The 12,409-nt window shown below is 43.4% G+C and overlaps 1 protein-coding gene across 17 annotated transcripts in view; it reads right to left on the bottom strand.

The window, feature by feature from the left end:
* MYCBP2 (MYC binding protein 2) overlaps positions 1-12,409 on the bottom strand; it is a 1,769,078-nt gene that overhangs the window by 1,305,306 nt on the left and 451,363 nt on the right. For all 17 annotated transcript variants that reach the window (XM_069205243.1, XM_069205245.1, XM_069205247.1 and 14 more), the window contains one exon: positions 10,676-10,880. In XM_069205243.1, coding sequence (XP_069061344.1) covers positions 10,676-10,880 — 205 coding nt within the window. The remainder of the gene's footprint in view (positions 1-10,675; positions 10,881-12,409) is intronic.

The following is a 12,409-nucleotide window of genomic DNA, read 5'->3' as shown; positions in this document are numbered from 1 at the left end:
TCAACTCCCCTCACCTGAATCCAATCTACCAATTTACTGTGCTTTAAAGACAGGCCACCACCTCTGCTCAATCTTGATCCAGGTGAGGGTAGGTCGGTCGCACTATCCGCACAGTAATCACATGAGTACACTTCTCCTCAGCATCAAGCTGTGATTGTTTGAACTTCCCAGCTGTATTTGTTTCTTCTCATGCTTTGACTTTATTGTAATTGCTTGACAACTGTGCACTAACCTCTGACTCTGACCTCTCGGGCATAATCCTATTGACCTATTGATTCAAAGGGTGAGAGCCCTCGCTAACACCTAAATATGAATTAATCACTTGGGCCCCTCTATGTGACACTGACAAATTTGTTTTTGTGTCATATATACACCACACAAGTTTATTTTGTCTGTTATGTTGATTTGTGTACTGTTACTCTTTCACTACACTCGTGGCAACTGATACAGTGCCTTTTTCACAACATGTACACGTCTACCATTGGAGACACAATGACACCATCTGCTTGAAGAGCAATCTTGACAATGGTTTTACCCAGAAACATAATATTTTCTGGTTTAACATATGTGATAATCTTTCTCTTACTCATTAACTAGGTTGGATGATCATTTACTCATTACACCAGGTATCATTTTCAAGGGCAACACCTTTACCACACATGAGAATTTAGGTGTGGGGTGGGGTCTTGAAGAAGTGTTGCAGATTCTTTCTTGGACCTTAAGGCACAAAATATGTTGACCTGATTCACTTATGTTTTAGGTTGCTTGGGTAGATTATACCCCCATAGTAGCCCTGACCATCTTTTGGGTTGTTAACCCTGTCAAAAGAGCCGCCACATTAAAAGATCTATTTGCCATCTCCTACACAGTTTTATCTTCCCTCACTTGTACATATACTATCACTTCACCCCATACACCTAGGACACTCTCACACATTCAACACTCATCATACAGCATAATAGAAAAATGATCTCTGCTAAAGCGACTCTTCGTGAGGCCCACAGGACATTGCAGTGCTGGTCCTACAAGGAGCATGCCCTATGATGAAGCATGACATCCCTAAGGGATGTGTGATGGCACCGAGAAATAACTTTTAGGGTTTCTTGTCCAAGTCTCGTCATCTGCACTGTTCTCTTCGTTTCTCTAACAGGAACAGTACCTCCCTCATTTGTTATACGATTATTTCAGAGCCTTGGCATTGGAACTTCACTGGCTCCAAGTACAGCCCCCCTCCTCTTACTCCAAGTCCAGAACTTTCACCCACATCTATTCGATTTTGGGGCCGTGTCATACTATATGCTAGATATCTGACACATTGTCGCATGCCGTCCAGCATTCCTTTGATCTGCAGGGTCACCCCGGAGTCAGATGCCATAAGTACAAAACTTTATGAAGTGTTTCCCTATCTTTGCTACTTTTAGCATGACTGGAGGTTTGATAAAAATATATTTCTAGTGTTTCTTGTCCAGCACGATGCCCCACTCCCCTCTGAAGAAACTTTATGCTTCACTAAAAGTTTCTGTATAGTTTTAATTAGTTTAGTGACTGTTTCAAAATGCCTACTTTAAGCTGTCTTTTGTTGGTTTCTCTACAATGATTGATAATGCAGCAAAACTAAGTGCATTTAAATTAATTACAAAAATAAAATGTATTTCCTATTGTAATCCAAGTGCTAGGTTAGGGGTTGTAGTGTCCTCCCCAGCCCAGGAGCATGCAAAAGAAAACACCACACACAGAGCTCTTAATTAGATGTCTTTATTCCTCAGCATTCAATCACACTAACCACTGATTACGTCATTGCCATTAATAACCACACTTTAACACCTCCCAGCAAGCTACTTAATCTCTATCTAGGGTCCACCCAGAACTGCAAGGGTCCTACCGCAACTAGTCTCACAAAACTGCATCTCCCCATTACTAAATAAAAAGAACCAACAGTTATAGCAGATCTCTTCAATGAGTCATTAAGGCACTCGCACTAGTTAGCCAGACCGAGGTGTGTGAGGTAGTTGAGAAGCACTTTTGTTGTGCACCGATGTCACAGGTTCTGATGCCTGATCTGGACTGTTAGGGGGAATTGCCCCATCCATAACTGCGGAAGCTGACAAACTTCGAGGTAGGGGCTTAAAAAATGACGAGTCCCATGTGATGGACTTTCTGGCATGATGTGCTGTTACCATGTGTCCTCTGCACATCACTACACTCAGAGGATCAACAGAAAACAGTGCGTCAGTTTTCAGTTTTTGTTTCTGCTTGACCAGGAACCAAATCACCTTCATCAAAGACTATTTCCTGAATTTGTCAACACTGATTGGCATGTGTTTTCACCTTGCACTTGTGATAAGTGGAATAAGGGAATTAACCTTATCAGCATTCATGTATCATTCCACTGTGCAAACTTGTTCTGATAGCTCTCCTAAATAGCAAGGTGGCAGGACTATCCCCAGTTGTGGAGTGAGGAGTTGTGTGATAAGCATGGAGGGATTGACAAAGTTTGACTCAGCCTGATCCCCTCCATTGATGCTCCATGAATAACCCTTTTGCGGGTACCCATGAATCGTTCATTGTCATTAGCTTGGTGCCACAGAGGTGTACTCTTAATTCTTGACATTTAGCTTGACAAGAAACTCCTTGAATTTTTGGCTGTTGGATGGCGGGCCACCGTCCGACTTGAGAACGGAGTAGATACCCCATACTGCAAATATATTGTCCTGCCACTCAATGACCTTGTCATGGGTGGTTTATGATAATTCCTCTACTAAAGGAAAGCATGAATATTCATCAATGATGACCATGAGATGATGTACATTTCCTACAGGCCGAAAGAAATCAACCGCAACTCTTCTGTTTAGGAAGGTCAGACATTGTCAAAGAGTTTTCAGTCACTGAAGGGGAAAGACAGTTGCAAAAATGACACTTAGTTCCTTTTCAACTCACTTGCCCAGGCGCGAAACACTACGTCTCTTGGGGCTCTTTTGGTGGGTACAATGCCACAATGTCCTTCAAGGGCTAGTTCAATGACTTGCTGTCTTAGGCCCTCAGGTCTGACAATTCTCGAGCCTCTCAATACAAGGCCTTCCTTGGTCAAAGACCGTTCATCCTGTTCTTTTTTTAAATCAATTTCGTCATAAAGAACACTCTTCCACGATTGTGTTGAAACAATGTCTTTAAGAATGAGCATGTTTTTATCTATCAGCATTAGTAGCAGCAATAATCGCGTCCAATGGGTAAGGCTGCTGGTGTGTTGGACCTCACAATGAAGCTAATGTACTCAGATGTTTTGGATGTCAGACTGCCTGTGTAGAGGTGCTTGTGAAAAGTAATCAGCAGGGTTTTGACCTTCACTCAGTTTCTGTGCAATCACATAGTTGCTCTCTTGCAGTCGCAACTCTCACCTCTGAATGTGAGGGGGCACCTTGGCTTTCGGGTTCCAAAAAATAGTGAGCAGTGCTTGGTGTGTCTGTAACCACAGTGTAGGAAGCTGGCACTTGTTGCAGTTACCACTCCCCCCCCCCCACACACACACTTTTTCACAGATATTGATGCTGACTTGACTGAGAATGTTCTGGGATCCTGCTAACCAGGCCCCAGCAGCAGTGTTCTTTCCCTACATTGGCACACCTCTGGCACACAGATAAGTCCCTTGTAAAAGATACCAGTGGTAATAAGGGCCCTAAGACCAGGGAGGGTCCCCAAGGGCTGCAGCATGGGTTATGCAGACTGCGTGTGTTGGTGGGGAGAAAAATTCAAAGTCGACATGACATCAGGGTGCCATGCCTACAAAACATTGCCTGTGGCACAGGTAAGCCACCCCTACGGCCCTGAGGCAGGGTGCACTTTACCACAGGTGAGGGCATAGCTGAATGAGCAATATGCCCCTCCTGTGTCTAACTCCATTCTTAGACATTGTAAGTGCAGTGTGGCCATATTACGTATATGGTCTATGAGTTTGACATTTCGAATTCCACAGCTCCATAATGGTTTCACTGAATACTATAAAGTTTGGTATCAAACCCCTCAGCACAATAAACCCCCACTGATGTCAGTGTGGGATGTTTTAAAAATGCACACAGAGGGCATCTTAGAGATGCCCCCTGTATTTTACCCAATCCTTTAGTGTAGGACTGACTGGTCTGTGCAAGCCTGCCACTAGCAGACGAGTTTTGGACCCATTGGAGCGAGGGCCTTTGTACCCTCTTAGGCCAGAAACAAGGCCTGCGCTGGGTGGAGGTGCTTCACACCTTCCCCCTGCAGGCACTGTAACACCTGGCAGTAAGCCTCAAAGGCTCAGGCCTCATGTTACAGTGCACCAGGGCACTCTAGCTAGTGGAGATGCCCGCCCTTGGACAAAGCCCCAATTTTGGCAGCAAGTGTGGTGGGAAACTTCAGAAAAACAAGGAGTGACCACTTCAGCTGGGACCACCCCTAAGGTGTCCAGAGGTGAAGTGACCCCCCCCACCCCCCTGCAGAATCCTCTATCTTGGTTTGGAGGACAGGGACTAATAGGGATAAGAATGTTTCCCCCCCTCTCCAAAGGGAGTGGACACAAGGAGGGTGTAGCCACCCTCAAGGACAGTAGCCGTTGGCTACTGCCCTTTGACCCCTGTAACGCCCCTAAATCTTGTATTTAAGGCCTTCCCAGAACCCAGCACACCAGATACCTCACAACCTGACAAGAAGAAGGACTGCTTAGCTGAAACCCCAGCAGAGAAGAAGGAAGAGGACAACTGCTTTGGCCCCAGCCCTACTGGTCTATCTCCTGTTTCAAAGAACCTGCAAAAGACCAGCGACTTGCCTAAATCCAGAGGTCTGCCCTGCGACCAAAAGGACCAAGAACTCCTGAGGACAGTGGATCTGTAAGAAAAACCTACAACCAAGGACTCCCACCTCACTCCGGATGCGTGAGTCTTGACACCTGTGCAGCCAACGCCCACAGCCTGTGTCTAGGTGGTCCACCCAGCAAGAGAGTGTCCCCAGGCAACTGTGAGTAAGTGTCCACCCTGGGTTGACCTCTCCACCCCTTCAAGACGCCTGCAGAGGGAATCCCAAGGACACCCTGACCGCGAAGCTCCGGACTGAGATATCCATGCTTAAAGACACTGCACCCGCAGCCCCCAGTCCTTGGAGAAATTTACACCCAGTGCAGCTCCGTTCAGCAGACAGCCCTCCTCTCTGTCCGACCGGTGGTATGCCTGAGACACCCCTCTGGACCTCACCTGCAGCCTCTGAGGGACCCCCGGGGTCTCCTCATAGACCAGCATTGGAAACCAGACGTCCTGTTTGCAACCTGCACCCGGCCATCCCTGTGCTGCTGAGGGTGTGTTTTTGGTGCTTAATTGTGGCCCCTCCAGTGCTCCTCCAATCCCCCTAGTCTGCCCTCCGAGCCGCGGGTACTTTCCTGCAGGAAGGCCTGATTCTAAGTACCCCTGTCTCCATAGGAGCCCATGTTAAAATTGGTTAACTTTGACTTCTGCACCCAGCTGGCCCAGTGTTGCTGGTGGTGGGTGTTTGGGGTTAATTTGAACCCCAACCAGTGGACTTCCTAAAACCTGGAGACAAACTCTAAGTGTTGTACTTACCTGTAAAAAGACCTAACATTTCTTCCCCCCGGAACTGTCTATAAAAAACTGCACTGTGTCCATTTTTAAAAGATGATTGCCAATAATTCAAAAACTGTATTACTTACCTATTTCAAACCAAGTACTGTTGTTACCTGTGTGAAATACGAATATATTGAAGTACTTACCTGCAAACTGAATCCTGTGGTTTTAAAAATAAAGAAAATATATTTTTGATATATAAAAACTATTGGTCTGGAGTGAAGTCAGTGAGTGTGTGCTTCTATTGTCTCTGTGTGTACAACAAATGCTTTGCACTACCCTCTGATAAGCCTAACTGCTCAACCACTCTACCACAAAAGAGAGCATTAGTATTATCTACTTTAGCCTCTGTTAAGCCTCTTGGGAACCCCTGGACTCTGTGCACACTATATCTAATTTTGATATAATATATACAAAGCCAGCTTCCTACACACAGTGAAACGATTTCCATACAGAAACATAGAAAAGGAGAGTCTGGCTGTAGTGTGGGCCTGCTAACATTTTGATGACTGAGAATCTGGCACGTTCTGTGTCACAGGCTTCAACTGGTATAGGCCACAATTTGACTCTGAGCATTCGGACAACCATAATGTCGGGCAAGGACTGCCCCGAGTCCCACCAGGCTCCCATCTACAGTGATCTCAGTGTGCAGCTTGGGGTCAAAATAGGCCATCTCAGTTGCATTTTCAATTGCATATTTTGTATTTTTTTGAAACTCTGCTTATATGCATCAGACCACCTATTTTGTTTCATTAACTCACTCCATGGGGCACTCAATGTAGCAAAGTCGCAAATGTACCTTGAGCAACAACTGGCTATGCCCAAGAAGGATCCCAGCATGGTGACTTTTTGGGGGGGAGGAGGTGGGCACATAGCTAGCTGGCAGTGCTGCATTTTACCTGGGTCAGGGGTCATTCCCCCATCAGAGAATATGTGCCCAAAGAATGTAAGCCTATTCTTGTGAAATTCCCACTTTGCTGCATTTAGAGCAATGTCTGCATCAGTAGGCAACTGGCACACTTGTGTAAAAGATTTGTCATGTTTCTCTCGTAACGCTCCAAATACCAATATGTAATCACTGTAGTTAGAGGCATGAGAGATAGGTTGAATTATTCGACGTATAACATTCGGGAAAATTTCTGAAGTGGACGACACTCCAACACTCAACCTTCTATTCCTGAACAAACCAACATGTTGAAAAAGTAGTGATGTACCTATAGTTCTCTTCCACCTCTAATTGGTGATATCCCTTGTTCAGGTCAAGACGGGAGGAAACTTTGGCAACATTCAGTTGCTTGATAATGTCAACTATATGTGGACCTGGATGCCTTTCTCTCTCAGTTGCTTTGCTGGTGTGGTGCCTATCAACACTGAAGCGTACTACACGTTCACTGCCTTTTCTTTGGCAACACAACTAGGGTGAAACCCATGGTGTAGGACCTGTGTGGTGCTCAATGATGGCATGCTTCAGCAATGTTTTCAGTTCTTTCTCAACAACTTCTTGCCAGTGAAAGGCAATGCTGTGGTGCTGCTGGGCAACTGGGCTAACATGCTTGAGCGAAAGCAGCCCACATATATACTTTCATGTTTGAAGGATTGAGGGTCAGCACAGGAGACAAGTTACTAAACTTCAACTGGTATGATGTTAATCGGTGCACCACTGTCTGTGATGAAGGTTAAGGGGCAACTGTTGACTTCTATTGTAATCTAGGGGCAGTATCCAAAGGAACTTGGTTGTTTTGTTTGATGATTTCTCTCTGTCCTTTGTTATTCTTCGAAAGCAGACAACCCAACATGTGCCTTGCATCCTTTGGTGGACATCATCGTACATCTATCTTCTTCACTGGTGCTTGATATTGACGTTGAAGAGCCTTTGTACAGCAAGCTTGAGAATGATTGACTTTGTCAGGCTTCTACTTGTCGTAACTGGTGTCACCTTTTGGCCTTGTAGACATGGCAAGAATGCTTCTGGAACTTTCTGGCATCCATTTTCTCCTCTCTGTGACACACTGGGTTTTTCTTTCGCTTTGCAAATCGTTGTAAAGTGGTTTTCTTTCTGCTGTCCTTGCACGTCATGTTCTATGGCTGGACATTTACCTTCGTAGAGATATGAAAAACCACATCGGAAACACGTTTTCCTTTTTTGAAGACGTCAACTTGCATGCATCTGTCTGGTACTTGTGCTTGCTTTATACAACCAATACTAATTCATTTTTGGCTGTTCCAGCTTCCACACAAGCAGCCTGCCGGTTTGCTCTTTTATCGGCTATTACAGCCAGTAGTATTTTGTCTAAACTGAGCGTCTCGTCTCTCAACATACGTCTACTGAAAGAGTTGGCTAGACAGCCATTAATAACTAAAGCATATGGCTTCTTCATAGTTGAATTCACTAAACTTCCAATGTTTGATGAACACATCAAGTCTTTCAACAAACTCATCCATTGTTTCACTAGCTTGCTGTCTCGATTGAAAATGTACCTCTCAGTCTACATTTGGCATCGGATTAAGATTGATATTAAAGGCTTCTTTGAATTGACAGAAGAATATTGCGTCAGTCTGCGAGATTTCCTTGGTGGTGCCGAATGGCGGTGGTGGCTTTAGGAACACAGCCGCATTATACTTTGTGTTCTTTTTCTACTGCTGTTGAGTCTCTCTGTTCAGATAGTGGCTGCTGTTCACTGGACATTGTAACTTTAAGCACAGGCGGCATGCTTGCACTTGGGTTGTCCTGCCCAAGCTGAGGCCGAAGTTCATCATCCTCCTTCTTGAATGTGAGTTTCTCAAATTTGTTCGTTGTTGTGTTTAGCTTTTCGCATCATACCTGGTTGTCACAGTCTTCAGAGCTTCAGTTGAATGAATGATGGCTCTATGTTATGACGCAATATCTTTCTTCTTTCAGCCTTACAAATGGATTGTGGTGGGCCTTTCAAATGCTCTTTGCTACAGAACCTTCCACTTCGTCAGGGACCGTATACGGGTTGAAGCAGGACTTCAACTTGACACACACCAACTCTGAGCTGCTTCTCATTGAGTTGAGCGCACGTGGCACACACAAGCAGTCTGCTGGGTAGTTGCAAACTTTCAGGGAGAGCAGCCTTGTTCCTTTGGGGAACGGATCCTTTACTCATCGCCAGTTGTAGCGTCTTCACCAGCCTAGAAGCATGCAAAAGCATACATCACACACGGAGCTCTTGATTAGATGTCTATTCCTCAGATACAATCATACACTACTCACTGATTACATCATAACCACACCTTAATACCCCTCAGCAAGTTACATATTCTCTCTCCTAAGTCCACCCAGAACCACAAGGGTCCTAGTACACCTTAGTCTCATAACACTACAAGGGTCATATTATGAACTCCATTTTAAAGAGAATTTTTCAGTTCAGTGAAAAATATGAGCCTCCTAGTGTGTCGATTTTGAATGTCTATCAAATCCAGCTTGACCTGCTTGAATGTATTCAGGTTTAGATTCTGACGGCAATCTCTAAACATGCAAAAGGATAGATTTTCTCAACACAGACTGGATAGATTTACATACTGGTGTTTTTCCTGGATTTGGCATGCAACACAAGTCTCACCAGAACACCTCTTCTTTCTCCCTCTGCTCTAGTAAATTCTATATTTTGACCAAAAGTTCTCAATAGGAAATATTTGTATATGATTTTCTAGCAATTACACTTCATCCACTGTCATTGATTAAAGGTAGAGGCAAATAGTAGCATTGCATTCATGTTTGCTGCAAGATGTGGTGGGTAAAAGCAAAATGTGAATGACAGGGAACAGACAAATGGACTAAGATGTTTCACCCAATAATGATCTTTTTGAACATGTATATATTTTTTATTTATGATTTTTAATGACACGATACTGGTGAAACAGCTAAAACTCTATCTATAAACCAGACCTAATAATAGGATTCCATACAAATGGTGTATGGTGAGGAGTGGGAAGAGAGCTACGCTAACTAGCTCCATATACTGGTCACTAGAGTGCGCTTATAAAGCTGCATGATGTAAGATATCATCCAATCTCATTGGTATCTTATATTGTTGAAGGACTGCAGAATGTGATTAACAACTGGAGAGAAGCTACCTTTTTACAATTAATGTATTTCTCGCTAATAGTAAAGATTTCAGAAATAAGCACTAGCCATCTGTGCACCTAAGCTCCGAGTAGCCATTTTAATGGTTTAATTTAGGGGAGCAAATGTACTTTTGCAATTAAAACATGATTTTTCACCCATGCATTGTTTTACTTCCAAGTATTACACAACAATGGTTTAATATTGCATAGTAGTATATCAGGGGCCGGGAGGTGGCTTAGCCAGGCAGGAATGCCTTGCACCAACAAACTTGTGCCACTTCAAAGTTTATTAAGGCACATTCCCCACAACTGGCAGGCAAGGTTTCCTACTGAAACATCAAGTGTAAATCCATATAGGGTGTCTCAAAGGTGTGGACATGGTCACGAAAATGGTAAATGTTTCCCTCAAGGGGAAACAGCCCCTCTACAGATATAAAAGGAAACCTCAGCACATGCAAATGCACTTTTTGGGAAACATTTACACATACTACATAACGGTGTAACATGTAGAATTACAAAAGTGTACCTACTTCTGTAAGCCTGCTGGAATGCTGCGACTTGCAACTTTCAAAGTATATTCCTTGAATTCTATGAGAATTAGAAAATTTTGCACGTATACAGCTGAATTACAGAAGTAAACCTATAGATTTATAGTTACAAATTATTTTGTAAAGAGGGTCAAATGCAGCTAAAATGTAATGCAGTCTGAGGAAAATCAACCCTTGTTAAGTGTGGTGCACAACACATGTTTTTGAAATAAAAGAACTGACTCAGATTATTGATGTGGCAAAACCGTTGAGTTTCAACACAGTTTGAGCTTTCCAAGTGGAGATTATCTATACACTACAGACACAGTACATAATTAGAGTTCAATGTGGCCTTGTAATTGGATAATGTAATATATAATACCCATTTCTTACCAACACATTTTACATGAAATTTTACTTACAGCTAGACATTATTTGTAATGTAAAAAGGGTTCTTACCAATTATTTGCCGGCTTGCAAAGATTTCAGATGTAGCAAGAACATGTGAGTTGATCAGCGCTTCGTCAATCCGCAGAAACGTCTGGTCCCCACTTGCTCCAATCCATGTGGCCTTCCGTCCATATTTGGAACCTATATTTGGCATTGAAGCAGGTTTTGCATTCCAGTATGGCATATCCAATATGGGCCTGCCAAGCTGTCCCTTCTAAGAAAGGAAGTTCGAACATTATTTGATAAGGTATGATGCAAGATTGCAACATAAAAGTGATGGGAAATTAAAAGCTTAGCACTGTCGAAGAGAACTCAATATTTCAATGTTATTCACAGAAGCAAATTTAAACACAAATTACATGTGCTGCAAATATATTGTTCAGGGGTTGAAGAGGCAGTAGGTTGGACAGTACAATTTACTTACAAGAACGACTTAGAGGGTCATTATGAGTTTGGCCGTCAGAAACATCCAACTGACAAAATCCTGACGAGGAGGCTGCCATGGTGCTGGCGGTCAGACCGCCATGAAAAGGCTGGAGGAGAACAAGGTTTTAATGGGCAGGGCGGTGCTGACTTCAGCACCGCTCGGCTGATCACAATCAAGACCGCCATCATTCCGTCGGGATCTGAGAGCCTGGAGAAGACTGGCTTGCCCTGGCGGTCGGATCACCAGGGTCATAATGTGGCAGTCAGACCGCTACACGGTGGCCACAAGACTACATTTGATGGAGGAAAATCATCAAGAGCTACTAACAAATTATATCTGTGTGACAACAGAGACCACATCAGCAAGTTTATATTAGAGGGAAATCTATTCAAGGTTATCAGTAATGACTACTTCAGGGCATCAGACCAGTCATGGTTGCCAGTAGTAACGGAATACAAAGTTGTAGCAATCTAAAATGCTTATGATGAAATGAAGGTCAAAGCAGAAGGTTCTTTCTGGCATTGTAGAAATATCAGAAAAGTGTCTCCCCACACCAACATGAGTTATTCTATGAATCCAATCATCTTGATTCCAAACATCAGCTTATTACAATCTGTTAAAGCACTCATTTTGCTATCAAGAATGCATTTTTTTTTTCCATTTTGGTAGGTCTACTGATTTTCCGTAAACAAAAACCTGTTATCTTCTGGAAAAACAAACACAGGTTTGCCTCATTTTCATCAAGTGATCACTTGCACAACTGTCTCACAGAGATATATTCTACCTTATTGTTGTGCTAGCTCTGAACACCATAATGACAAGGATGTCAACACTATGTTAAGAATGGTCATCATTATACCAGCTACTAGCAATTAACTTGGTCTACTGGCGCCAACTACAATATGCATCAATGATGACATCCACTGTATAGAGAGTTCCCATTATTATGCTAGGAGCAGCAGTGATAAGCCAAATATACTCAAAAATAGCTTACAAAATAAAAATAACAACAATGGGAATCATTATGCCAGGGCTTTACTCCATAATTCCAAGGATGCTCACAGTTGGTATAGGATGGAAATTATTACGATAGGAATGCGAAAGATTACACAAAGGATGCTAAAAATATAGAAGGATCATCATTATGCGAAGAACGCATTGTGCCAGTCAAGACATTTTCACAACTGGTGTGCCAGTCACTTCAGCTGATGTGGCAAAAGTCTCTGGGTGATTAGTCAATGGGGGCAGAGAAAAGGGTGGTGGAGGGGCGGGGTCTCAAAACACGTTTCCCCATGAAACCTACTATAAGGATTTTA

Source organism: Pleurodeles waltl, chromosome 8 (assembly GCF_031143425.1).
Source record: "Pleurodeles waltl isolate 20211129_DDA chromosome 8, aPleWal1.hap1.20221129, whole genome shotgun sequence".
Taxonomy (NCBI): Eukaryota; Metazoa; Chordata; class Amphibia; order Caudata; family Salamandridae; genus Pleurodeles; species Pleurodeles waltl.
The sequence above is the reverse complement of the archived record's forward strand: the minus strand, read 5'-3'. Positions and strand labels throughout refer to the sequence as shown.